General features: G+C 59.0%; 1 protein-coding gene across 1 annotated transcript in view; it reads left to right on the top strand.

Annotated features, from left to right (window-relative positions):
• The window catches only part of ARSB (arylsulfatase B), a 147754-nt gene extending 121092 nt beyond the window's left edge, over nucleotides 1–26662 (top strand). Inside the window, exons 8-9 of the mRNA XM_089312908.1 lie at nucleotides 23126–23248; nucleotides 24693–26662. Coding sequence (XP_089169034.1) covers nucleotides 23126–23248; nucleotides 24693–24958 — 389 coding nt within the window. The 3' untranslated portion in view covers nucleotides 24959–26662. The remainder of the gene's footprint in view (nucleotides 1–23125; nucleotides 23249–24692) is intronic.
• Nucleotides 26663–27375: the final 713 nt, after the last annotated feature.

Here is a 27375-nt window from a genome sequence, read left to right as displayed (position 1 = left end):
GATTATTTTATGTATCCATTGTTTCTTTCCACCTCTCTTACTATCTGTCTTTGTGTTTAGGCAGCTTGCTGGCATGATGAGCTTGGATTCTCTTCCTCTGCTGTGTGTCTCGGCGCTCTGTGCTGCCGCATGTTTATTCTAACGGAGGACTCTCCTCAGGGTCTCCTGTCGGGCTGTCCTGCTCGGATGCGTCCTCTCAGCTCGTGGCTGCTTGGGAAACACTTCATTTCTCCTTCTCGTCCACAGGGCAGCTTCATTGGGTATAATATTATGGGCTGGAAGTTCTCTCGTCCTGCAGCCTGCTGGTGAGGCTGCCGCCACTCTAATGGGTTTTCCTTTATGGGTGACGACATTTTTCTCTCACTTTCCTTAGGATTCTCTCCTTGTCCTTAACTTGGGGCAATTTGACTATAATACGTCTTGGACGAGGGTTTTGTTTTGTTTTGTTTTGTTTTTATTGAATCTGGCTTGGGTCCTTTGAGCTTCTTGTATCTGGACGTCCATGTCTCTCCAGACCTGTGAATTGTCCCACTATTTTTCACTCAGTGGGTTCTCAATGCCTTTTTCTTCTTCCTCTCCTTCAGGGGGCACTAAAATAGGACTATCGTTTGCTTCATGGTACCTGTATGTCTTGTAGGCTTTCTTCATTCTTTTTTTTTTAAAGATTTATATTTATTTGAAACTCAGAGTTACACAGAGAGAGGAGAGGCAGAGAGAGAGGTCTTCCGTCTGATGGTTCACTCCCCAGATGGCCGCTACAATGATCCAAAGCCAGGAGCCAGGAGCTTCTTCTGGGTCTTCCATGTGGGTGCAGGGGCCCAAGCACTTGGGCCATCTTCTACTGCTTTCCCAGGCCACAGCAGAGACCTGGATTGGAAGAGGAGCAGCCGGGACTAGAACTGGCGCGCATATGCTGGCGCTTCATGCCAGGATGTTAACCCGCTGTGCCACAGAGCCGGCCCCTCTGCATTCTTTTTAATACTTTTCTCTTTATTTTTGTCTGGGTTATTTTAAATGTCTTATCTTCAAGATCTGAAATTCTTCTGCTTTTTCTGTTCTGTCATTGAAGCTCTCAGCTGTATTTTTGGTTTCATTGAAGTTTCCAGCTCCAGAATCTCTGGTTTGTTCTTTAAAAAAAAAATGTTTGTTTGTTTATTAAAAGTCAGAGTTACAGAGTGAGGAGATACAGAGAGAGAAAGAGATCTTCCATCCAGTGGTTCACTCCCCAGATGTACTCAGAGGCTGTGGCTGAGCTAGGCTGAAGCTAGGAGCCAGGAGGTTCATCTAGGTCTCCTACTTGGTAGCAGGGGCCCAAACACTTGGGCCATCTTCTGCTGCATTCCCAGGTTGGCAGGGAGCTGGATCAGAAGTGGAGCAGCCAGGACAGGAACTTGCATCCATATAGGATGCCAGCTGTGCGGGCACCAGCTTTATCTGCTACACCACAATACTAGCTCCTCTGCTTGGTTCTTTTTTTTTTTTTTAAGATTTATTTATTTACTTTAAAGAGTTACAGACAGAGAGAAGGTAAAGCAGAGACAGAGAGAGAGAGAGAGAGTCTTCTATCCGCTGTTTCACTCCCCAGTTGACCACAACAGCCGGAGCTGCGCCGATCTGAAGCCAGGAGCCAGGAGCTTCTTCCAGGTCTTCCACGTGGGTGCGGAGGCCCAAGAGCTTGGGCCATCTCCTACTGCTTTCCCAGGCCACAGCAGAGAGCTGGATGGGAAGTTAGCAGCCGGGACTCGAACCGGTTCCCATATGAGATGCCGGCACTGCAGGTGGCAGCTTTACCTGCTATGCCACAGCGCCCAACCCTTGGTTGGTTCTTTTTAATTATTTCTATCTCTTTGTTGAATTTCTCATTCATATCATGCATTGTTTTCCTCATTTCTTTAAATTATCTATCTGCATTCTCTTGCATTTCATGGAGTTTCCTTGAGGTTATTATTTCTAATTACTTTTGTGGCTTTTCATAGATTGACTTCAAAGCAGGATCTTTCTTGGAATTGTTGTGTGTGGTTTTTGTTTTGCTTGTTTTTTCAGTGGCACCCTGCCTCCTTGCTGCTTTCTTTCTAATATCCCTGCACTGACATCTGCACATCTGGCGTAACAGTTCCTCCTTTTCATGGAGTACCTTTTGTTGGAAAAGACTGGTTTTGCTGGAATGGGAGGCTTCACTTGGGTGGTTGCTTCTGCTTTGGTTTAGGTGAACCCAAACCTCAACCTCTACAGCCGTAGCCGGCATCAGCGTTGTCTGTGAGCGCCACAGTTGTCTCGTGTGCGGCAAAGTCCATGGAGGTAGCAGGCTGACTTTGACTTCCAAAGGCATGTTCCTTCAGTCCCGGAGTAGAGTATCACTCATGCTAGGGTTTGTGGCAGCTGTAGCCATAATCCTTGTTCTGTGGGACACAGAGGGGGCTGTCCCCTTGTGCCACAAGGCAAGCCTGAGTGGTGCTGGGGCTTATGTCACTAACAGCTGTGACCCTGCATCTGTGATGTGATTGGGACCTTCCCCAGGTACTGCTGGGTGGGAAGGGTGATGCTGGGGCATATAGCTCCAAAAACTGCAGTTCCAGTACTGGGTGACTTGAAGGAGACCTTGTCCCAGTCCCACAGGGTGAATATGCGTGAGGCTGGGGTTGTCCCAGGCAACTGTGGGCCTGACGCAGTGGAACACGGGTAGGGTAGGTGGTGTAGTGTGGGTCCTGGTGGCTTTGAGGACTGTAGTACTAATAGTCACAGTCCCAGAGCTACAGGGCCGGGAGAGTACCTTGCCCAGGCCCCACAGGTTGTCCCGGGTTGTACTGGGGATTGTGCAGTAGCCTGTGCAAGCCTGGATCGGGGGATTCAGATAGGCCACTCCCCAAGCCCCGTGGGTGAGCACAGGTATCCGTGGGGCTTACAGAAGGAACACAGACCCAGAGCTTCAGGACTTGGAGGGCCCCTCCCCCGGATCCCGCAGGGTGGCTCCAGGTTGTACCAGGGAGTGTTTGCCAGCAGGGCAGGCCTGGAGAAGACTGTGGATAGGGCCTTCCCTGGGAAGCATGGGTGTCCCTGGCACGTAGAGAAACAACCTCACAGCCCAGTTCTGCAGGGTGTGGTGCGGTCCTCGCCCAGGTCACACAGGCAGAGCCGCAGGTGCGCCAGGGTTACAGACTGGCAGCTTCCAGCCCGAAGCAGGGGAGTGCAGACGTGCAGACGGAGCCCTCCAGCTCCCCCAGGCGAGTGTGCTACTCCAGGGATTCTAGCACCAGCAGCCGCAGTCCCGGAGCTGCAGGACGCAGCAGGGACTGCCCCAGTTCCTGTGGGGCAGGCAAGGGGGACACTGGGGCCTGTGCCCGCCTACCCAGCATCCTGTGCTCAGAGATGCAGATGGGGACTTCCTCGGGTCTGGTCCTCCGGGGTTGTGTGCTGGCTGCTGCTGGCGTGAGCCCCAAGAAGCAGAGAGGAACATTCTGGGTCACGCAGAGCAGGCAAGTGTGGCTCCAGGCTGTTTCCAGCGAGCCCAGAGCTGCCGGATCCTGAGAAACCTGCCCACTGCCCTGGAAAGTGCCGACTCCGGCTCTGGGGGCTCCCGCCTACCCCAGCTCTGGCTCTGGGCGCTCCCGCCTACCCCAGCTCTGGCTCTGGGCGCTCCCGCCTACCCCAGCTCTGGCTCTGGGCGCTCCCGCCTACCCCAGCTCTGGCTCTGGGCGCTCCCTCTAGCAACGGGCTGCCTGCTGTCCCCTGAGGCAGAATGGCGTTTAGCATTGACTGTGCTGCAGCAGCTCAGGGCTGGGGCTCCGCCCCAGTCTGTGAGGACTGCAGGAGTGCCCTGTAGCTGGGGCTCTTGGAGCTCTCTGCTTCCCTGGTCCCGGCCAGGTGGTGTCCCTGGCAGAGCTGGGGTAGGCGCTGTGCTGTGCTCACTCCCCTCTCTCTGCTGGCGTTTGGAGTCTGTGCCGTAGAGAGTTCCCGCTGCTGCTTGATGTACATTTTCCTGGAATCCGTCTCCTGGGCACATGTTCCTCCCTGTGCCTCTCTGTCCTCCCCAGGGCAGAGGTCAGGGCAGCCCGTGTGTCCAGCCCGGGAATCCAAGCGTGCTGGGTGTTTGCCTGAGTGCTGAATGGCTCCAGGTAGGGCCTGCATCTGAACTCAAATCCCTCTAACAGCAGCAGTAGAGAAACCATTAGTGAACACGTGTTCAGCTCTTCTCCGCACACCCAAATCCGCCGTCATGTTCCTCGCGTGTGCCCAGTGCATCTGCAGCCCTCGCTCCCCGGCGGATGTGCGTGACTGTTTCTGTGATGCCACTCTGCACACACTCAGGGCTCTCTTAATCACATGAGGAAACGTCACAGAGTTCACGGCAAAAAGGAATGAAAAGAGACACTTCTTTTTGGCGCAGAGTGTTTTAGAAATCTGTGTTTAGTTTTTTCATCTGTGCATTGCGTGAGCTGTGTGAGGAGTCATATTCACAATCATTTCTGCCAAGTTGCCTGCAACTGTTGCATCGGCATTTCCAGTCTCTCTCCCACACACAGTTGTCGCTCTGTCTCTCTGGGGTCAGATCCAGGGCCCCCACGGACACCAGGGCCCTCAGAGGCTCCAGGCCCTGGAATACAAGGCACAGTATTTGCATAAAACCTGCACACATCCTCCCTTTGTTGAATCCTCTCTCGGTTATTGTCCCTAATGCATTCTCCACACTCTGCGAATATACTTACACTGTGCAGGGAATGACCAGAAAGAAACATCTGTATGTATTCAGTACAGATGCAATTTATTTTGCAAACATTTTCCATCCAAGGTTGGGCGACTCTGCGCGAACCAGTCTATGGGATACATTTAACAGAGTGGTCAGACATCTCCCTGAACAACCGTGCAGCCTGGTTTCGGAGGGCCGCTAGCGGCACGTGTGTCCCCCTCCCTGTAACTTCTCGTAGGCCGCCGAGGTACTTCCTTCCTCCCCAGCTCAGTGCTGGGCTCTGGCTTCTGTTTGCTGTGCACTTCCTGGACCTCGTGGGAAGCTGAGCTCAGGACGCCCTGACCTGTGCCTCCAGGTGCTGGCCCTGGTGCTTGTGGGCCCGCTGTGTGCTCTCTCGTGCAGGTGAGCCTGGGGCACTCTGCCCACTTGGAAGCACCCGTGAAGGCACGGCGCTTCTCCTGATCGCTTGGACGGCCTGGTGGCTGTGGATTCACATCTGCAGCACTCGGCCAAGAGTTCCGAATAGTTAAGCTCTGATGTGAGTTAGTTTAGTTGGCAGATCTCCTTCCAGCTTAAAACTGTGTGGGCTGAGACGTGAGCACACACAGCTCTTGGCCTGCGCTCTCGATGCTCCAGGTACAACGTTTCTGCTTCTAAGCCGAGTTTGCAGGACACAGCGTGGCCCAGACTCTGTCCTGATTCCCTCCCGCAGTGTGCGGTCCTGAGATAACCGTGATTCTCCATGATGATCCGCCCATGAGAGAGACTGCATCTCCCTCGCCCACATCTGTTTTGCTTTAGGGAAGGGAACTTTCTCATGCCAGAGTGGCTTTCCGTGGACGCAGGAAATCTGCTTTGTGTTGGGACCTCTGCCGCTCACAGATGCAAACGTTTAAAAAAGCAGTGAGGTTAGCGCGGTTACTTCGTCATCTGAAACGTCCCCAGTCACCACTTTTGTCCTAAAAAAAAAAAAAATAAACTTATTGTGTTATAAATCCATTGTGTGTAATCCTCAGAGCCTTGTCTCATAATTCCCTACCGGGGCTGAGTTAACTCTTTCGTGGCCTCCTGGCGTGCTGCAGTCTCTGGTAGTTTGCAGGGCTGGTTGGGCTGTGTCTGAGGGCGAAATTGAGATTCTTACGGAGGAAGTGCGGGAAGCGGTTCCAGTACACGCAAGGCCGACCTCGAACCATAAGGGTGCCGCTCCCCCCAGCTTCTCAGCCTTCGGTGTGTGCCCTAAGGTATTCCCGCCGGATGTCCCTGGGCACCTGCCGCTTCAGTGTCCTGGGAAAGGGGGCAGGAGGGTGCCGACCTGGAATTCCGTGCAGTGGGAGGGACACGAGCGGCACAGCAGCCCGTGAGGTGTGGCGAGCTCGTGGTTTTGCCTGCGCCCTTGCTGCCCCTGAAAGCAGAGAGGGCGGGCGTTCAGCCGGCCAGAGAAGATGCCCACACCCACATCCGGGTGCCTGGACTCAGTAGACTCCTCCTGACTCCAGCTTCCTGCCAGTGTCCACCCTGGGAGACTGCAGAGATGACTCAAGCAGTTCAGGTCCCTGGTGCCCACGTGGGGGACCTGGATTGAGTTCCTGGCTCCTGGGCTTCAGCCCAGCCCACCCTAGGCCATTGCAGAAATTTGGGGAGTAAATCAGTAGATAGGGGCTCCTGTCTCTGCCTCTCTCTCTCTCTCTCTCTCTCCTTTGCCTCTCAAATCTACATTTTTAAAAAAAATTATTTGAAAGGCAGAGTTAGAGAGGCAGAGGCAAAAAGAGAGGGCTTCTATCCACTGGTCCACTCCCCAGATGGCCACAATGGCCAAAGCTGGGGTGACCTGAAGCCAGGAGCTTCCTCCAGGTCTCCCACATGGGTGCAGGGGCCCAAGGACTTAGGCCATCTTGCACTGCTTTCTCAGGCCATAGCTGGGAGCCAGATTGGAAGTGGAGCAGCTGGGACTCAAACCGGCACCCAAGTGGGATGCCAACACTGTAGGCGGCAGCTTTACCTGCTACGCCACAATGCCAGCCCTTTAAATCAACATTTTAAAAACTTTTTTTTAAGCAGGCAGAGTCTTCGGCTTATCATAGTCACAGCTGTGGGCATTTTTTCACTGTTTAAATTCAATCCAGTATTCGATTTTTCTATAGAAAACTTCAGGTTCTCCTCTACTGCTAATTTGCTGTACTGGGTAAAACCTCTGTGTAGGAAGAAGTTTAGCAATGTTAACAACACCACATCGGGGAGTCAAGGCCTCGGAGAGCTTGGGAGGAATCCAAGCACACGTGTTTTCTGGCACAGCCGAGCGTGGGGCTCTGCGGCTGAGCGCTCTTGGAGCTCCCGCGGCAGACCCTGGCTGCAGATGTCCGCCTCGCCCTGAGGCCCTGCCTGATTGTCTCCTGACGTGCACGCTCTGTGAAAACTCCCCAGCCATGCAGTGCTGATCAGAGCTTGTGGTGAAGGTGCAGCTTCGTTGGCGTCTGCGTTCGGCGCGGTGCAGCGGCTGCCCCAGAAAGCGAGCTCCGGCGGCAGCATGGGCAGACCTGCCCCTGCCAGACCGACAGTCAGCAGAAATGGGCTTTCTGAAGTGGGACGCGGCTTTCCGCATTCCCCAGTCGGCCTCTTTCCAAAGCAAATGAGAAACAAATCGCGGGCACCAACTTCATTTTCCACCCAGAGCAGGCAGAGATTTCGCCGTGCTGTGTGTACCTGTCCGTCACAGGTTAATTGTCTCGGAACTCTGACTCCTGGCATTAGAAACTGGGGTCACAGGGCTGTGAGGACATACTGTGAGTCACGCACGCCTCCTGCCCCGCCTCCTGTACACGGTTCTGTCTGTGTCTCTCCCACAATGAGAAGTGACTGACTGCGGGCAGCCGTGAGGTGCGCAGCGTCCCTCTGCAGGATGAGGGTCCCAAGGGGGCTCCCACCCTGGGCCACCAGCCTCGGGTTGTACAGCCTGTACCCTGCACCTGTCAGCTTCCGCTAATTCATCAGTGGCCTGGAGTCGCAGGGTCGGGGAATCAGAGGCTACACAAGCAGGTCCCACGAGTCTTCCAGGCTGGGGCCCCTGCCAGGCCTGTGAGGAGAGAGAGGCAGAGCCCAGGTCTGACGGACAGCCAGGTTGTAGCTGGCCGAGTGTGACCGATGCCTCGAACCACACAGCTGCAGGTGGCCCAGGTCTGGTGGGCCTCGGCCTGACGACAGCCTGGGCCTCCTGACCCTGCTGACGGTGAGAAGTGCTGCAGATACAGGCCCTGAGCCACACCTGCAGCCCCTGTCCTCTCTCCAGCTGCTCCGTGCGCCTGGCCTTGGACGTGACACACAAGAGGCCCCCGTCATGTGGGCTGAGAGATCTGCGCCCCAGCAGGCGTTCCCCACCAGGCAGTGGTCTTCGTCCCCTCCAGGAGAGGCACTGCCTCGGGGCGTCCCCAGCGCCTGTTCCGGACGAACGTGGCCTGGGGTCCACACCGCAGAGGCCTCTCTCCCGCTCGCTGCCTCACCAGCCAGGCCAGAGCTGCCCTGCCCCAAGCGTGCCTCCTGCTCTCCTGCTCCAGCCTTGTCCTTCCCCCATCACTACCTTGCCCTGCCAGGCCGAGTGCAGCCTGTCCTTTGGCGGTGAGAACGTTTCCTGGCCTTTTTACGCTGGGTTCTTGCCCCGTGGTGAGATAAGAATTCCAAGCAGGGTCCTAGGTGAAGTGCACAAGTGGGAATGGGAGTAGGATGTATCCAGAGAGAGAGAGAGAGAGAGAGGGTCACACTCAGGTGTGAATGTGGGGAGCCCCACGAGGACGGAGCCCCAGTTTAGGGGGTCCCTTTATTGGGTAGGGTGGTGGCCTAATTGAATATACAAACGGGGTGGTGTCTGAGCCGGGTCCTCTGGGAAGGTTTCCACCATGTGTCCACTTGGAGCTCAGGATGCCCATGACCATGGCGCCCTCTTCATTGTGGAGAAGGCTCAGGTGCATTGTGGGAAACTGGGTGCCGGGTTGACACAGAAGGGGTGGAGTTAGGGTGAGTGCTACGTATAGAACCTGCAGGAAGGCTTACTTCCTGTCTGACTCCTGCCGGTTCTCGCCCTTAACAGTTGGAGATCCGGTTCCACTGTGGCCCGGCTTGTCGAGGGCTTCCCAGCCGGCACCACGCTCTTTCCTGGCAGAGTTAAGCACTCATTGCACCTCCAGCGGCGCCGTTCAGTGTCTCCTGTTGCCTCTAGAAGCTGCAGGTTCTGCCCATGCTCAGTAGGTGTGGAGCCTGTCGGGGACAGGGGCCTGGACGTGTGTGCTCCCCCACGCATCGCGTCCCAGCACACAGCCTGCGGCGTGGTTTGGTTTTCACACTGCACGTCTGCAGCTTCCTTCCCGGGCGTGGGAGCCTCTTGTGTCCACCACTTAGGGTCTAAGAGCAGGACGAGGCGAGCGGCCAGCATTCACGAGGGCACTAAAGCTCGTGGAAAACTGCAATTAGAAGGTAAGTTTATCTTGGTGCAACAGTATTAGAAACCCATGTGGTTTTTTTCCTGTAATACCCATGTTCTGTGAACTTTTTGAAGACTCCCACTCGAAATATACAACTTCAAAACTTGTTGCATCAGAATAAACTTATCTTTTCATTCCACTTCCACAGACTTTGTGGTGCTGTTTCTCCCTTGCCTTCCCCCCACCCATAACCACAGCCAGGACACCGTGGTGGGTGGGAGCCCCGGGGTCCCGGGGTCCAGCCTGGCTCCCTGCAGCACCAGGCAGGGTGGAGCACAGAGCTGTCCTGAGCCTGCGATGAGACTGGTCCCTGCAGACTTCAGAACTACTTGGCTCCTGCCGTGCCTGTGGCTGCGGAAGTTGGGGACTGTGTTCCTAGGAGGGCCTCTCGATGCGTCAGGCGGCAGTGCAGTGCAAAGTGGCCACCCCCCACCCAGAGGAGGATGTGCCCCAGAGGGCTTGCTGCCCTGAGACGCTGGGACACAAGGACTGTGTCCCCCCAGCCACCTAGGAGGTGACGTGGGCATCGTGAGAAGAGTACTTAAAAGCCAAGAAGTTGGGCCAGTGCTGTGATACAGCAGGGTAAGCCACTGCTTGTGACGCTGTTTCCGGTTAGCTTCCAATCCAGCTCCCTGCTGGTGTGCCTGGGAAGGCAGTGGAAGGTCACTCAGGTGCCCGGGCCCCTGCATTCATGTGGGAGACCTGGATGGAGTTCTGGGCTCCTGGCCCAGCCCAGCTGTTGAGGCCGTGTGGGGAGTACACCAGCAGATGGGAGAAATACGTGTGTGTGTCTGTGTCTCCTGCTCTCTTCCTGTCACTCTGCCTTTCAGATAAGTAAGTCCTTAAAAAACAAGAACTAGGTGGAGACAGCACGGATCTGTGAAGCTCTTAAGAAACCCGGCTTGATCCCAGCGGGGTCACAGTGCATGGGCGGGGGGTCCTGGCACCTTTGGCTGCGGTGGGCTCACTTCGCGTGTGTGGGGTGCAAGCACCTTTGGCTGCAGTGGGCTCACTTCGCGTGTGTGGGGTGCAGACACCTTTGGCTGCAGTGGGGTCACTTTGTGTGCGTGGGGTACAGGCACCTTTATCAGCAGAGGGTCACAGTGCCTGCGTGGGGCGCGGCGCCTTTATCAGCAGAGGGTCACAGTGCCTGCGTGGGGCGCGGCGCCTTCAGCAGCAGTGGGTCACAGGGCCTGCGTGGGGCGCAGGCGCCTTTATCAGCAGTGGGGTCACAGTGCCTGTGAGGGGCGCGGGCACCTTTAGCAGCAGTGGGTCACAGTGCCTGCGTGGGGTGCTGCCGCACTGGGTCCCGGTGGAGTCACAGTGTGTGGTTGGGGTTCCAGTTTTCAGAGTTCCTGCCTTTTAGATTCAGGCGCTAAGATGGCTACACAGGGAGGTGTTGGTGGCCAGGAGCATCCTTGAAGTACGACAGGTGGGTCTGCGGGTGACGTGAGAGGAAACGGTTGAGATGGCCTCCAGTCAGCGGCTGTTGGAGCTGGGTGTTGGGTGTGCTGCTGTTCCGTCAGCTTCCGTGCACGACATGTTTCATAATGTGAGTGGGAAAGAAGAAGGCAAGGAGGGGCCCGTTTTGTTCCCATCCCCTGGGTTCTCCAAGTCACTCTGCTCTGTCTCTTGGTGGCATCACCCAGGGTCACCCTGAGGACCGTTGGTTATGGAAAAGGGTCCAGGTTCTCGCTCTGTCCCCCACTTGATCCCTTCTCAAAACGCCTTCCTGTCAGACACCCCCTCAAACACATGGAGAAAATCTTGGAACTAGGGCGTGCCTTGGCTGGGGGGTGAGGCCAGCACAGAGGGAGAGCCGGGGAGCGGGGCTGTGCCGGCCTGTGCCGGAAAGGAGCCAGCCTTGCCCTGCTCCACGAGAGACAGCAGGGGGCGAGAAGGGTGGCTCTGACCCCTCGCCCGCGCGCCTGGGGTCCCTTCTCCCTGCAGAGGCCTCGGCTCCCCGTGCCCAGCTTTCCAGGCGGGTCTTTCCCCTGGCCCTGTCTCCACCTCCCTCTGGTTTCCGACACCCACTCGGCTTTCCCAGCCTGCACGAGTGTGCATGCACTTCTTGTGGCCTCACAGTTCCTGTGAGTGGGAAGACAGGCCCAGTCCGGGCTTGGGGAGGAAGCAAGGCAGGGCAGTGGCGAGTGCAGAGGACGCCAGAGGCAGGACCCTGCAGGGGCTGACCCAGGCCTCCCCCCACCTGCTGTGCCAAGACAGGCAGGACGCATGGCTCCCTGGGGACCTGGATGGTGTGATGTGGCTGCAGCAGCCTGCCCACAGATGGGCTGTCACTTGCCCACAGATGGGCTGTCAGTTGTGTTGTGTTTGCCGAGAGCTTAGGCAGTGGGGGGTGGGAGTGATGGCCCCACAGTATTGGCTCTGTTTTTGCAGATGGTGATCTGTAGAGACCATTGCTTAGGATCAGCTTTGTGACAGCCCCACAGTCGGGGACGCTGCTCCGCCCCTGTTTTGTTTCTCTCAGCCGGTGGGTGAATGTCACTTGATGGTGACAACAGAGGCCACCTGTGGCTTGGAGCCAGCCACTGCTGGCTTAGCACTTGACACACACCTGCCACTCAATCCGCATAGGCAGTGTCCGCAGGGCTGGGGCCATTCGCATCTCAGAGAAGTAAAGCAAGGGGGAGGAAGTGAAGTGATCTGTCCCCAGCACTGCGCAGCGGTGGGCTGGAGCGTCCATCCCCAGTGCACAGGGGGCGGCCAGTTGGGGCAGGAGGTGTGATCAGTCCCTCCTCCCAGGGTGAGAAGTCCGTCCAGTTCCCAGGGTGCCCTTCTTTGCAGCACAAAGGATCCCTATCGTGTGCAGATGAGGATTCCACCCTGGGGAGAGCAAACAGCCAAAAAAAGGGCCTCCCCACCCCCACCCGCCACCCCCACCCCTTTCATCTGTTCAGCAGGAGAGAGCCGCCTGAGACCTAGGAGAGGCCCCTGCTGAGAACTGCCTGAGGACTCTCTCGGATCCAGCCAGCAAGGGAGTGTGGACACTTTTTCTGCCAAGGGCCTCTTGGATATTTATAACATCTTTTGCGGGCCACACAAAATTATCCACGTGAAAATTAGCCTGCTATAGGTTTGTTGAATTCAGACTCCTGCAGGGCCAGAGAGCAAATGACCTTGCAGGCCTTAGGCGGGCAGTGGGCCAGGCGGTTCCACCAGGCGGGCGGGAGACACCAGCTCCAGGAAGTCCATCATCACAACCCCACCAGGCCCCTTGATCCCGCGGGCCACTGAAGGCACGGTGACCCCAGAGGCAGACCGCCCCACTTCCATAACGTTCTGTTCTCTCAGTTGCAGAGCGAGGAAGCAGTCTTTGCCCACCGCCTCGGGTGTGTTTTCAGCTTCTCTGGGAAGACAGGTTTTGTGTTGGGCAGCCCAGCTCCTCACGCCAAACCTCTGCGGGCTCAGCGGGCCACTGCCAGAGCCGGGCGAGGCTGGGCGAAGCTGGGAAGTGCCATCTCAAGGTTTTGCTTTTTCCCATTGGCCAGCAGTGCCTGGCGGCCCCACTGCTGGCACCACAGGGTTGCGGAACGCGCAGGGGTTTAGGCCACGCAGGGAGGTGTGATGGCTATCCAGGGAAGATCGCAGCCGGCTTTGGCTTTGTGCTCTGCCGTGACTGGCTGCCGTGCAGGCGTGGGCTCCCAGGCTCAGGATGGCCGGCAGTGCCCGGCCGCCCACAAAGGCCAGGGTTGCCTCCAGGGCAGGACCCCTTCCAAAGGGAGGATGACGTCGGCGTTATTTCATCTTTATCCAAAACGCTGGAGGAGGAAGCGTGGGTGCGGGGCTTGGATCTGGAGCCCCTGTGGTTGGGCCCGCGCCGGGGCCGAGGGCGGGCGCCATCTTCTTTGATCCCGGGCCAGAGAGCCCGGGGCCGGCCTACAAGCTCACCGCCTAATCACAGGCCGAGGAGGAATATTTTTGGTTAGTTTCCCTCTTTTTTGTACACACAATGCCTATTTATAGCCATTTGTTGACTGCCTCCACCAATTACTTGGAAAACGTGTATTTAGAGAGAGACAGACTGAAAATGTGGATTCGGAGCAGCCGCAGTTCTGAGGTGGAAATGGCGGGTTCTGAGGTAAAAATGGCGGAGTGGCTGGCACTGTCCTGAGGTAGGGATGGCGGGGTGGCCGGCACCCATCCTGAGGTAAAAATGGCTGGGCGGCCGGCCCAGTCCTGAGGTAGGGATGGCGGGGCAGCTGGCCCCAGTCCTGAGGTAAAAATGGCAGGGTGGCTGGCACCGTTCTGAGGTAGGGATGGCGGGGCGGCTGGCACTGTTCTGAGGTAAAAATGGCGGGGTGGCTGGCACCGTTCTGAGGTAGGGACGGCGGGACGGCCGGCCCCAGTCCTGAGGTAGGGATGGCGGGGCGGTCGGCACCAGTCCTGAGGTAGGGACAGGGGGGCGGCCAGCCCGCCAGAGACCCTGGCCATGCACTGACGGCGGTGCCGGGGGAGGTCCCGCTTGCTTGTTTCAGGCTCCCTGGGCCCACGTTCCTGTCTGGGCGGGCGTGGGTGCAGGTGCTGTCAGCATGGCGTCCTCTAGGCCGACCCAGCTCTTGCGGCCTTCTTGGTGTCTCCCCGACCCCGAGTGCAGCGGGTCCAGCTGCCCAGCATCCGCTCCTCCCGCCCTGTGGGGTGGGGTCCAGCCTCTGGTCTGCAGAGGCTCCTCCCACCCCACCTGGGGGCGTGGCTCCTCCTGCCCTGCTGGCGGAGGCCCCTCCCCTCCTCCTGCCGACTGTGTGGAGGGGGCTGCTTCTCTCCAGGCCTCTGCCCCTGTTTCCCCAGGGCTTCCGCAGCTGGGGGGCCAGGTCTCGGCCCTGCGGATGGGCCCCAGCCGGGAGTCCTCTGCAGACCCCGGGGCTTTGCCTGCCCCCTCAGCTCCACCAGGCCCTGGGGCCCAGGGCGGAGCAGAGGGGGCTCCTGGGGCCAAGGCCAGGCAGCAGGGAGGCCACGGAGAGGGGGAGGAGGGCCCGTCTGAGGGCAGGACAAACAGTGCAGGTGGACCTCCGGTTCCCTGTCCACTGCGGCTGCGCTGGGGTGCAGGGAGAGGGTGGCCAGTGGCTGCTTGGTTTCTGGGTGCTGGTCTGGAATCCTGGGGAGGGGTGAATTCAGATAGAAAGCTGGGGGATGAAAACACTTGGGGACCAGCAGAGGGCAAGCAGCACAAGGGACAAAGAGAAAGCCAGGTGGAGGTGACGCCATGGGCTGTGTCCCCTGTGCAGGTGGAGGTGACTGACCCCCGTGGGCTGTGTCCCCTGTGCAGGTGGAGGTGACCCCGTGGGCTGTGTCCCCTGTGCAGGTGGAGGTGACCCCGTGGGCTGTGTCCCCTGTGCAGGTGGAGGTGACCCCCGTGGGCTGTGTCCCCTGTGCAGGTGGAGGTGACGCCCGTGGGCTGTGTCCCCTGTGCAGGTGGAGGTGACCCCCGTGGGCTGTGTCCCCTGTGCAGGTGGAGGTGACCCCCGTGGGCTGTGTCCCCTGTGCAGGTGGAGGTGACCCCCGTGGGCTGTGTCCTGTACAGGTGGAGGTGACTGACCCCCGTGGGCTGTGTCCCCTGTGCAGGTGGAGGTGACCCCTGTGGGCTGTGTCCCCTGTGCAGGTGGAGGTGACCCCGTGGGCTGTGTCCCCTGTGCAGGTGGAGGTGACCCCCGTGGGCTGTGTCCCCTGTGCAGGTGGAGGTGACGCCCGTGGGCTGTGTCCCCTGTGCAGGTGGAGGTGACCCCCGTGGGCTGTGTCCCCTGTGCAGGTGGAGGTGACCCCCGTGGGCTGTGTCCTGTACAGGTGGAGGTGACTGACCCCCGTGGGCTGTGTCCCCTGTGCAGGTGGAGGTGACCCCCGTGGGCTGTGTCCCCTGTGCAGGTGGAGGTGACCCCCGTGGGCTGTGTCCCCTGTGCAGGTGGAGGTGACGCCCGTGGGCTGTGTCCCCTGTGCAGGTGGAGGTGACGCCCGTGGGCTGTGTCCCCTGTGCAGGTGGAGGTGACCCCCGTGGGCTGTGTCTCCTGTGCAGGTGGAGGTGACCCCCGTGGGCTGTGTCCCCTGTGCAGGTGGAGGTGACCCCCGTGGGCTGTGTTTCCTGTGCAGGTGGAGGTGACCCCCGTGGGCTGTGTCCCCTGTGCAGGTGGAGGTGACCCCGTGGGCTGTGTCCCCTGTGCAGGTGGAGGTGACGCCCGTGGGCTGTGTCCCCTGTGCAGGTGGAGGTGACGCCATGGGCTGTGTCCCCTGTGCAGGTGGAGGTGACGCCCGTGGGCTGTGTCCCCTGTGCAGGTGGAGGTGACGCCCGTGGGCTGTGTCCCCTGTGCAGGTGGAGGTGACCCCTGTGGGCTGAGTCGCCTGTGCAGGTGGAGGTGACCCCCGTGGGCTGTGTCCCCTGTGCAGGTGGAGGTGACCCCCGTGGGCTGTGTCCCCTGTGCAGGTGGAGGTGACCCCCGTGGGCTGTGTCTCCTGTGCAGGTGGAGGTGACCCCCGTGGGCTGTGTCTCCTGTGCAGGTGGAGGTGACCCCCGTGGGCTGTGTCCCCTGTGCAGGTGGAGGTGACCCCCGTGGGCTGTGTTTCCTGTGCAGGTGGAGGTGACCCCCGTGGGCTGTGTCCCCTGTGCAGGTGGAGGTGACCCCGTGGGCTGTGTCCCCTGTGCAGGTGGAGGTGACGCCCGTGGGCTGTGTCCCCTGTGCAGGTGGAGGTGACGCCATGGGCTGTGTCCCCTGTGCAGGTGGAGGTGACGCCCGTGGGCTGTGTCCCCTGTGCAGGTGGAGGTGACGCCCGTGGGCTGTGTCCCCTGTGCAGGTGGAGGTGACCCCTGTGGGCTGAGTCGCCTGTGCAGGTGGAGGTGACCCCTGTGGGCTGTGTCCCCTGTACAGGTGGAGGTGACCCCTGTGGGCTGAGTCGCCTGTGCAGGTGGAGGTGACCCCGTGGGCTGTGTCCCCTGTACAGGTGGAGGTGACCCCGTGGGCTGTGTCCCCTGTGCAGGTGGAGGTGACGCCCGTGGGCTGTGTCCCCTGTGCAGGTGGAGGTGACCCCGTGGGCTGTGTCTCCTGTGCAGGTGGAGGTGACGCCCGTGGGCTGTGTCCCCTGTACAGGTGGAGGTGACCCCTGTGGGCTGAGTCGCCTGTGCAGGTGGAGGTGACCCCGTGGGCTGTGTCCCCTGTACAGGTGGAGGTGACCCCGTGGGCTGTGTCCCCTGTGCAGGTGGAGGTGACGCCCGTGGGCTGTGTCCCCTGTGCAGGTAGAGGTGACCCCCGTGGGCTGTGTCCCCTGTACAGGTGGAGGTGACCCCTGTGGGCTGTGTCTCCTGTGCAGGTGGAGGTGACCCCGTGGGCTGTGTCCCCTGTACAGGTGGAGGTGACCCCGTGGGCTGTGTCCCCTGTGCAGGTGGAGGTGACGCCATGGGCTGTGTCCCCTGTACAGGTGGAGGTGACCCCGTGGGCTGTGTCCCCTGTGCAGGTGGAGGTGACCCCCGTGGGCTGTGTCCCCTGTGCAGGTGGAGGTGACCCCCGTGGGCTGTGTCCCCTGTGCAGGTGGAGGTGACGCCCGTGGGCTGTGTCCCCTGTGCAGGTGGAGATGACGCCATGGGCTGTGTCCCCTGTACAGGTGGGGGTGACCCCCGTGGGCTGTGTCTCCTGTGCAGGTGGAGGTGACCCCCGTGGGCTGTGTCCCCTGTGCAGGTGGAGGTGACCCCCGTGGGCTGTGTCTCCTGTGCAGGTGGAGGTGACCCCCGTGGGCTGTGTCCCCTGTGTAGGTGGAGGTGACCCCCGTGGGCTGTGTCTCCTGTGCAGGTGGAGGTGACGCCCGTGGGCTGTGTCTCCTGTGCAGGTGGAGGTGACCCCCATGGGCTGTGTCCCCTGTACAGGTGGAGGTGACCCCGTGGGCTGTGTCCCCTGTACACGTGGAGGTGACCCCCGTGGGCTGTGTCCCCTGTGCAGGTGGAGGTGACCCCCGTGGGCTGTGTCCCCTGTACACGTGGAGGTGACCCCTGTGGGCTGTGTCCCCTGTGCAGGTGGAGGTGACCCCTGTGGGCTGTGTCCCCTGTGCAGGTGGAGGTGACCCCCGTGGGCTGTGTCTCCTGTGCAGGTGGAGGTGACCCCCGTGGGCTGTGTCCCCTGTACAGGTGGAGGTGACCCCCGTGGGCTGTGTCTCCTGTGCAGGTGGAGGTGAGCCCTGTGGGCTGTGTCTCCTGTGCAGGTGGAGGTGAGCCCTGTGGGCTGTGTCCCCTGTGCAGGTGGAGGTGACGCCATGGGCTGTGTCCCCTGTACAGGTGGAGGTGACCCCCGTGGGCTGTGTCTCCTGTGCAGGTGGAGGTGACCCCCGTGGGCTGTGTCCCCTGTGCAGGTGGAGGTGACGCCATGGGCTGTGTCCCCTGTACAGGTGGAGGTGACCCCTGTGGGCTGTGTCCCCTGTGCAGGTGGAGGTGACGCCCGTGGGCTGAGTCGCCTGCTCCAGGCGCTGTGGCAGCAGTTCTGCTTTGCCATCGTTTTCCTGCTCAGAGACTGAAGCGGGGAAGATCCCTAGGGAACAGAGCGTACAAGAGGGGACTCCTCCCTAGGGCCGGGCCATCCCTGCCACTCCCTGCTGGCCACACTCTGTCCTAGGGCCCCATCCCAGTGCCCTCCCTGGCACTTGGTGTGCTCTGTTCCCCAGCACAACTCACGGTGTTTGAGGGGTTATTTGATCCTTCCTGCCGGGCCTGGTTTCTTCAGTCTGAAGAGGTGGCCTCGTGCACAGAGTGATCAGCAGAAGGGGTGTTTGTGTAATAGGTGGAGAAAACGCGAATGATTTACTCAAAATGCAGTTTAAACCAACACATGAGAAAGTGTCTTGTCACCATTCAGATACGAATGCCCGATGTCCCGGGAGGTCGCACATTGAGGATTCGGGGTTTGGCTGCCCTGGCCGGTGCTGGTTTACCCACTCGATCGGCACTCCTGCTGATGTCCACATTCACCAGCTGTGGCCAGCCCTGTAGCTCACAGGCGCTCTGAGTACTTAGTACGCACACTGCAGTGAGGGTTAACCCTGCAACTCCGTCTGGTCTGAGCATGCCACAGCGAAGCTGATTTTGCTCACTGGGACTTTAAAACATCAGATATGGACTGAGAGGGTCGGTGTCAGAGAAAGCGACTTTGTAAACTGAAATCATAAACTTAGATCCACTTGAAATCCAGCACGTGGAGCTCATTTATAAACGTCAGGAGCGTTTTGCTTTCCCCGTAGGTAATGCGTAACATCCGCAAATGCCTCCTCACCTTTTTCTGATTAGCTTCGTTCTGGCATATTTTCCCGACACTCCTGGTTCATGGTGCAAGGACAGAAGGGATCCTGGGCAAGTTGTGTGGAGTAACAGTTTTAGCAGCCGGTTCAAGTCCAGTGACGAGAGAGCTTTTAGCAGTGGTCGGCTTCCCTGTTTCACTCCTCGCTGGGTATTCAGGGCAGAGCACACAGGCCCTGAGGAGCAGCAGGGACTGGGAAGAGAGAGGGCACCTGTAACCCTCTCCCAGCAAGTCCCGCCCTCCCCACACCTGTGCCCATGTGGGCAGGTACAGTGGAGTGCTCCAGGCTACTGCCCTCCACCCAGAGTTCATGGAGGCCCAGGTAGGGGCTGGACAGCTCTGCTGTTAGCTGTTGTGTGCAGCAGGTGGCTGTGTAGCATTTATTTATTTATTAAGATTTATTTTTATTTATTTGAAAGAGTTACAAAGAGAGTTGTAAGACAGAGAGAGAGGTCTTCCATCCACTGGGTCATTCCCCAGATGGCCGCAACGGCCAGAGTGGTGCCGATCCATAGCCAGGAGCCAGGAGCTTCTTCCGGGTCTCCCACATGGGTGCAGGGGCGCCAGGGTCATGGGCCATCTTCCACTGCTTTCCCAAGCCATGCAGAGAGCTGGATTGGAAGTAGAGCAGCCAGGACTTGAACCGGCACCCATATGGGATGCCAGCACCTCAGGCCAGGGCTTTTAACCCACTGTGCAACAGCACCGGCCCCAAACGTAGCATTCATTTAGAAGTTGTTGTCACTTGAGAAGGTTGCAAACCACTGCCCTGCTGCCCTGCGTCACTGCGTCGGCTGCAGCATTTCGGCACAGTAACCGCTAGTGTGCGGTGAGAGTCACTGTGCACCACACCCCTTCCGTGTACCGTGTCATGCACTTCTCCCCAGAAGCTGGGAGCCCATCACTCGTTTACCGGTGAGAGACGAGAGGCTAAGGCAGTGGCCCTGGTACCGAGGCTGTGATGCGGGGGCTGACCTGGGGAGTCCCGCTCCAAAGCCAGGGGTCTCGACACCGCTGCAGACGCTTCTGTCAGCGACCGGGCAATGTGGAGGACAACACAGCAGGTGCTGATGGAGTGCTGTCACAGTCGGGCACGAACGGTGCTTGAACCCCAGTTCCTCTGCACCTCATTCTGTCCCCCACCCGCTGGCCTCCTCGCCTGAGTTGGAAAAAGCTGGCAAACAAGGAGAGAGGCAGAGAAGTAAATGATGAGGGTAGAGGGGCGGCGGCTGCTCGGCGCCCCGAGACCCCGGCTGATGGGCATCCTCCCTCCCCCCACACCTGCACCTCCTGCCTCTCCCCTCCCTCGCTGCGCCTCTCCCCTTCCTTCTGCCCAGTGAGGCTGCAAGTTGTCCGCAGGGCGGTCCTTGGCCATTGGCTGTGCAGAGACCATCACAAGCCCAGCAAGTGCTGCTGGAGGGGGCGGGAGGCCGGACAGCCCTGTGGGCCAGCCTGGTCCTGATGAGGCCGGAGCTGAGCTGGACTTTGCTCAGAGGGCTGCAGCGAGGAGTTTGGGTGACCACAGGGCTCACGTGATCCCGCGGAGAACCGGGAATGGGCGTCCATACTTTTTTTCACTCTAATTCCAGTCTAGCCAGATCTGTGTGGCATGTAGACTTTTCTAGTAATATCTCATTCGCATGGTAGCTGGTTTGCGAGTCAGAGTTTGAACAAGGTGGGCCGGTTGTCTGCACCTGGCCTGTGAGGGCTGTCGGGTCTAGAGCACAGCTCTGAGCTGACCGGAGGGAAGGTCTTTCCGTTTGTTCATCTGTTCTGTGCACGTGCCCGTCTGATGCACCAGCGTGGGAATCCAGGAGGCTGTGTGGTGCTCCTGGGCTGATTGCCTGGCCACCTTCATCCGCGAGTGGGCAGACACTCTGGAGTGGCCCCGATGGCCACCGTGACTTCTGCGTTCCTCTTCAGCACCGGGGCAGGGCAGCACGGTACAGGCTGGTGCTGTCTGGCCTCTTTGTCCGTCCCAGCTCCAGCGGGCCGAGCTGCACGTCTGGCTACCAGGACTTTCCCCTCTTTGAAATTTAAAGTGTGGGCATTCCAACTGGTGATTTTAGGAGGCTCTTCTTAGGAAAAAAAAAAAAAAAGTTCTATTTTAGATCCAACAATCGTGGACAGCACTGCACACCTGTACGTCGTTGCCACACAGTGAGGTGACAGTCGGGCCTGGGCCTGGGCTCTCCGTGACGGCACTTGTGATGCCACGAGCAGCCCGGGCAGCGGAACCTGTGTGCACCTCGTGTGTCCGCCCGCCCAAGTGCACTGTGGCTGGGGTGGGGCGACGCGCAGCCCTGGGCAGTGGGCTGTGAGTTAGCGACGTGACCTTTATTCCGAGTTTGGAGTCCTTGAACTTGCATTGACTGGAGCCGGGCAGAGGTGTTGGCCAGTCGTGTTCAGTGTCAAGTCAGCTTCAGCGCAAATAAACAAACTGACCCTAAGAAGTTGTAAGGGGCCGGCGTTAGTTAGGTGGGGCGTTAGTTAGTTAGGTGGGGCATTAGTTAGTTAGGTGGAGCGTTAGTTAGGCGGGGCGTTAGTTAGTTAGGCGGGGCATTAGTTAGTTAGGTGGAGCGTTAGTTAGGCGGGGCGTTAGTTAGTTAGGCGGGGCATTAGTTAGTTAGGTGGAGCGTTAGTTAGGCGGGGCGTTAGTTAGTTAGGCGGGGCATTAGTTAGTTAGGTGGAGCGTTAGTTAGGTTGGGTGTTAGGTGGGGCGTTAGTTAGGTGGGGTGTTAGTTAGGTGGGGCGTTAAGTTGGGTGTTAGGTTGGGCGTTTGTTAGGTTGGGTGTTAGGCGGGGCATTAGTTAGGTGGGGTATTAGTTAGGTGGGGTGTTAGGTGGGGTGTTAGGTGGGGCGTTAGTTAGGTGGGGTGTTAGGTGGGGTGTTAGTTAAGTGGGGTGTTAGTTAAGTGGGGTGTTAGGTGGGGTGTTAGGTAGGGTGTTAGGTGGGGCGTTAGTTAGGGGGGGCGTTGGGGGAGGCGTTAGTTACATGGGGTGTTAGTTAGTGGGGGTGTTAGTTAGGTGGGGTGTTTGTTAGGTGGGGTGTTAGGTGGGGTGTTAGGTGGGGTGTTAGTTACATGGAGCGTTAGTTAGGGCGGGAGTCAGGGCCCTGCGCCCCACCGTGCCCAGCTCATTCTGCCTGTGCAGCATTTCAGACCTGAGCTGGCGAGAGGACAGCTTGCTGCCCTCCCCTCCCACCTGTACCCAGTGAAGAACATCTGTGCCAGGAAGTCCTCCTGCCCAGGAGGCCCAGCCTGCCGGTCTTCGGGAAGCTCTGAGCCTTAGGAACTTCCCTGATGTTGAACCCGGATGGCACCTGTGCCTTAACCCACGTGTGCCTCGGTTGCCACTTGCATGCAGTGTAAAACAGCACCGGGTCTCTTACATTTGGTGAATGTTAGTTTTCTAAAAGTTACTCTTTTTCCCTGTTTCTTCCACCTCTGACAGCTTGGTGGCGAGCCCAGTGCCTCTGGCGTTCCCCCTTGCACCAGCTGGCGGCCGCAGCCTGCCCGCACCTGCTGTCCAGGGTGCAGCCGCCACATCTTCACGACCTCCTAGGCCCCAGTCTGCACCCCCCCATTCCCCACACGTGCCGTGAAGGATGGCCGTTCTTTGGGCCAGGCTTAGCCTGTGGTTAAGGTGCCGGTTGGAGTGCCTGGGTTCGAGTGCCAGTTCTGTTTCCAGTTCCTTCTTCCTGCAAATGTGTACCTGGGAAGGCAGCCAGTGATGGCTCAAGTACTTGGTCCCAGCCACACACATGGGAGACCTGACTGGAGTTCCAGGCTCCTGGCTTTGGCCCAGCTGGCCCAGCCCCGCTGGCTAACAAGTATCTGGGGAGTGAACCTGCCCATGGGGGATCTGCCTGTCTCTCTGCCTTTGAAATAAAAGCAAATCGATGAGTAAGCATGGCCTTTCTCAGCTGTGGCCCAGGCGCCTCATCGCCCTCTCCAGCAGCCACACTCACCCTTTATCCTCGGGGTGGATGCGAGGCTCTCTGTTCGCTCCATGCGGATCCCCTCGGTCCTGCTGTCTCCTCTGGGCAGGAAAACCACCTGCCTATCACGAACTTCCTGCTTCTGCTTACAGGTCCGGTGGTGCGCTTGTCTGGCTTACGTATTACACGGCGAAAGCCTCAATAGATGTACACACAATGGTCACAGCCACCAGCAAATCCACAGGCACTTCTGCTTTCCTGTCCTTAGTCTGGATTCTCCAGCGTGTTTGCGAGAAACGCAGATTTCCAAGTGAGAGAGCGTGATGCGTTTTATGAAGGTGCAGTCGTGGACCCTGTCACCCAGCCCTCTGTGGGGTCAGAGGGCTGCCCCGCACGGCACCAGGGCTGGCTCTCCGCTCAGCCCCTCCCTGCTCGAGTTAAAAAGAGTTAAAAAGCCGCACACAGCACCCGCCTGGGGTGACAGAAGCGCCTCCTGCCCAGGGCGGCTGCGTGCTGTTGGCAGAACATGGGTTTCCGGGATGAATGGGCGTCCTCATCTCTCGGGGTTTGCTCGGGGCTTGTGACGGCCTGTGACTGACACTGATGTAACCATAGCTCTGTTATCCTGGGGACGCGATTCGTCCGTGGCGGGATACACGTCTGCACGCCCGCGTTGAGTACAAGCCACTGCCTGGCAAGGGGAAAACACATGGTCCAGGAACAGCGCCTGACGCTCTTCCAAACGCTCTCCACAGGCCCCGGGAGCAGCGCGATCCCAGCACAGGCGGAGCCTGCCCTGCCCGCGTCTCCAGCCTTTAACACGTCCATCCACGCCGCCATCAGACACGGGAGCTGGAAACTCCTCACGGGCTACCCAGGTAGGAGGCCGAGCGTGGGACCGCGCGGTGTGCAGCCTGCCCGTCGTGGGCCATTTCCCTGGGAAGGGAGGCCTTACCCTCTTGTTCCGCCCACTGCCCGCCCCTCCTCAGCTCCTCCCCCACCTGCTCAGCTCCCAGTCTCTCGCGCTCCCTGCTGCCCTGTGTCACGGAAGACTGTGCACGCAAGGTGTCCTCCCGCCTTAAGGCTTGGCCATTCCCGGCCACACAGCTTCCCTTGTCACCACGGCCCAGGCCAGGTGCACCCAGCCTCTGGCAGAACCAAAAGAGAGAAGGAGGGTGGTTTCGTTCACTGATCCTGACCATTGACAAATTAAAAATTGAGAACTGCAGCGGGGTTAGGGGAGCAGATGCCATGGCCCTACCTGCTGGGGACTGGGACTTCCCACGTGGGGGGCTGTCAGTCACGCACGTCCAGCTGTCACAGAACGTCTCAGAGCCACACACTGGGCCATTGGGGCCTTGCGTCTGGATGGTATCTGTAAAAGGCCATGCTGGTGATGTGACCATTCAGGCTGTGAGGTTACCCCTCACTTTGGGGGGGGGGGGCAGGGGTTGACACCTACGCAAGACATCATTCCTGAGGACCGTACCGTGGATTGCAAGACATTTCAGTGTGGCCCAGTGAACTCAGGGGCACCCATCCCCAGTTGTGATGCCAGCCGGAGGTCCCTGTCTCATACACACACACACATTCTCTCTCTCTCCCTCCCTCCCCCTCTCCCTCTCTCCCTCCCTCCCTCCCCCTCTCTCCCTCTCTCCCTCTCTCCCCCTCTCCCCCTCTCCCCCTCTCTCTCTCTCTTCCTGCCTCCCTCCCTCCCTCTCTCCCTCTCCCTCTCTCCCTCTTTCTCCCTCCCTCTCCCTCTTTCTCCCTCCCTCCCTCCCCCCCCCCAATGTCTTGGCTGTGAAGTAGGAAGAAGGGTCTCACTAAAGCACCAGACGGGGGCCGGCACTGTGGCGTAGTGGATAAGGCTGCGGCCTGCAAAGTTGGAATCCCGTGTGGGTACTGGTTCATATCCCAGCTGCTCCACTTCCGATCCCGCTCCCTGCTCATGTGCCCATGAAAGCAGCAGAAGAATGCCCACGTGCTTGAGCCCTTGCGCCCATGTGGGAGGCTGGATGGACTTCCAAGCTCGGCTTCAGCTGGCTCAGCCCTGGCTGTCTGGGGGCATTTGGGGAGTGAACCAGTGGATAGATCTGTCTCTGCCTCTGCCCCTTCCTCCAGGTAACACTGCCTTTTGAATAAATAAATCAGTCTTTAAAAAACAAAACCAAAAAAAGCACCACCACTAGACGTGGGCTTGTGAGGAGTCTGGAGGCAGCCTTGGGGCCGCGTGTTTTACGCGTCTGCGCCCAGCACCCGGGGCCCTCCCTGACCTCAGGCCCTGCCCCAGCACCCCGGTAAACGGTCTCATTTCTCTGCCAGGCTGTGGCTACTGGATCCCCCCGCCGTCGCTGCATGGCGCCACAGAGGTGCCCTCCCCGGACCCCCCCAACAAGACCCTGTGGCTCTTCAACATCGAGTGGGACCCCGAGGAGAGACACGACCTGTCCCAAGAGTACCCGCACATCGTGGCCAAGCTGCTGGCGCGCCTGGGCTTCTACCAGAAGCACTCGGTGCCCGTGTTCTTCCCTGCCGAGGACCCCCGCTGCGACCCCAAGGCCACCGGCGCCTGGGGGCCCTGGCTGTAGGGTCCCAGCCAGGCCCCAGCACCTTCCCTCGTTGGCTGCCCCACCCTGGCTTTCCCGCGTGTCCGTTACAGCTCCCCCACCCCCACGCATTGACGGCGCTGATGGATCCGGAGCATGGGTGCCCGGCCAGGGCCTGTGTCTGGGCCCCTCCTGTGGCCCCCTCCACCCCGCCCCATGCTGGCACAGCCAGGAGCTGTGTCCTGGGGGCCGAGCAGCTGTCTCCTGCCCCCCAGCCAGACTCTGGGTTGCCGCCCACCATCGCTGGTGTTACCGAGCGACTCCCATTGCTTGTGACCTCCGTGGAGGCCGTGCCTGTGAGCAGGAGGCCCACCGGTGTGAGGGGCAGCGGGGTCCCGGGCCTGCACCCTGGCCGTGGTCTAACAGTAAACACGTGTGTTTTTGTCATGGGTTTTGTCTGTGACCTCTGCCCGTCCTGTCTGGACTTCCTGCCACCCAAGCCCCTCCCTGTGGAACCTTTTCCTGCCTTTGCCCTTGACCCCAGGCCTGTGCCTGGAGGGTGACTTTGCACCCCACTCTGGGTACCCCCAGTGTGGGGTGGGCGCCGCTCAGAGGACACCCTTTGTCTTGTGCCAGAGTCCCTGCTGAGAAGGGGGAGGGGGCAGCTTACGAGGGCGGCGGCTAGCGCCAGGGTGGGCAGAGGTGGGCACGTCCGCCTTGCTCTTCCTCTCAGCCCTGCTCCTGGCGTGCAGGCTCTGGCTTTTGGAGGTGCACGGTTGGACCCCCACAGCTCGCTCTCTGTCCCCCTAACACTGCCAGCGTGGACCACTCAGACTAGCTCCCGAGAGATCGGAGCAGGCGAGATCCGCACAGATGCCGCGCTCTGGTCTTCCATCCACTCCTGGTCCCCGGTGCCCCGGGAGGGCCTGGTCCCTGGAGAGCACTCGGCACACTGCTTTCTAAACCAACGAGTGGAGACAGAGGTGCACAGCAAGGGGGCGCTGTCCAGCGCGCGGCAGGCGGCCTCCAGCTCTCGCTTTTCCATCCTGAGCCACCCGTCGGGGACAGGAGCAATACGCACACATCCAGGCAGCGCCCAGACGAAGGCTGGGACACCGGTGGCAAGGTGGCCAAGGCTGGGGAAGAGGGGCCACCGATGACCTCCGTGGGCACTGGAAACTAAAGCCACTGTGTAATCAGGACAGAACTCGCAGGGCTGTACTTCAGGTCAGCAGCTGTTTTCTTGTGGCTACTGACCTGCATTACCTTAGCAGACGACTGTTAGGAGCACCGACACCTCGTGCCAACTGCTGCTGGCAGTCAGCTGCCCACGCGCCGTCTGCTGCGTCTCCACAGCCGATGGGAGTCAGGCGGGCCGCCCTGCCCAGCCCTGCAGGGAGACTGCCGCTGGCCCCGCCCTGGGGCTGCACCTGCTGCACACCCAGCAGCTGCCTGGGTTCTAGGCCATCAGCTGGATGCGCTGCGTCCAGGATGCAGAGTTTTAAAGCTAATTTTCAACAAGACTATGACTTGAGTTTTTGTTTTATCCATAATGTTCTATCTAGGTAGATTTTCTTACTCTCTATGGGGTGACAAGTTGCAAGTGTTGTCGCTAGAAATATTGGTGTCATTTCTTTCTGAATCTTTGTACCGTTAAAGGTTGTAATTGTAAACCAGTTCTTTGTTACTACATACTTGCTCCAGATTTGAGGCACACAATAAAATTAACCTTTCCAAAAAAAAAAATGTGTCAGCCATTGGTATGGAGGGCTTCCATTTTGGGGACAGAACTTTCTGGAATCAGATAGTGGTGCTGTGTGCACAACATTGTGAAGGCATTTTAAAATATTTTATCAGCCAGCGCCACGGCTCACTAGGCTAATCCTCCGCCTTGCGGTGCTGGCACACCAGGTTCTAGTCCTGGTCGGGGCGCCGCATTCTGTCCCGGTTGCCCCTCTTCCAGGCCAGCTCTCTGCTGTGGCCCGGGAGTGCAGTGGAGGATGGCCCAGGTGCTTGGGCCCCTGCACCCCATGGGAGACCAGGATAAGTACCTGGCTCCTGCCATCGGATCAGCGCGGTGCGCTGGCCGCGGCGGCCATTGGAGGGTGAACCAACGGCAAAGGAAGACCTTTCTGTTTCTCTCACTGTCCACTCTGCCTTTATATATATATATATATATATATTCTATATATATAATAGATTTTATATATATATATATATAATCTATTTGCAAGGCAGAGTGACAAGGAAGGAGAGAGAGATCTTCCATCCAGTAGTTCATCCCTCAATAGTCCCAATGGCTAGGGCTGGGTGAGGCCAACACCAGAAGGCCTGGAACCCCATCCTGCTCTCCCACTTGGGCAGCTGGGCCCCAAGCACTTGGGCCATCTTCCACTGCTTTCCCAGGTGCATTGGCAGGGAGCTGGATTGGAAGTGGAGCAGCCAGGACTCCAGCCAGT

The sequence above is a fragment of the Oryctolagus cuniculus genome, chromosome 14 (genome assembly GCF_051225735.1).
Source record: "Oryctolagus cuniculus isolate XC-2025 breed Fujian yellow rabbit chromosome 14, ASM5122573v1, whole genome shotgun sequence".
Taxonomy (NCBI): domain Eukaryota; kingdom Metazoa; phylum Chordata; class Mammalia; order Lagomorpha; family Leporidae; genus Oryctolagus; species Oryctolagus cuniculus.
This window is presented reverse-complemented; position numbering and strand designations above follow the sequence as displayed.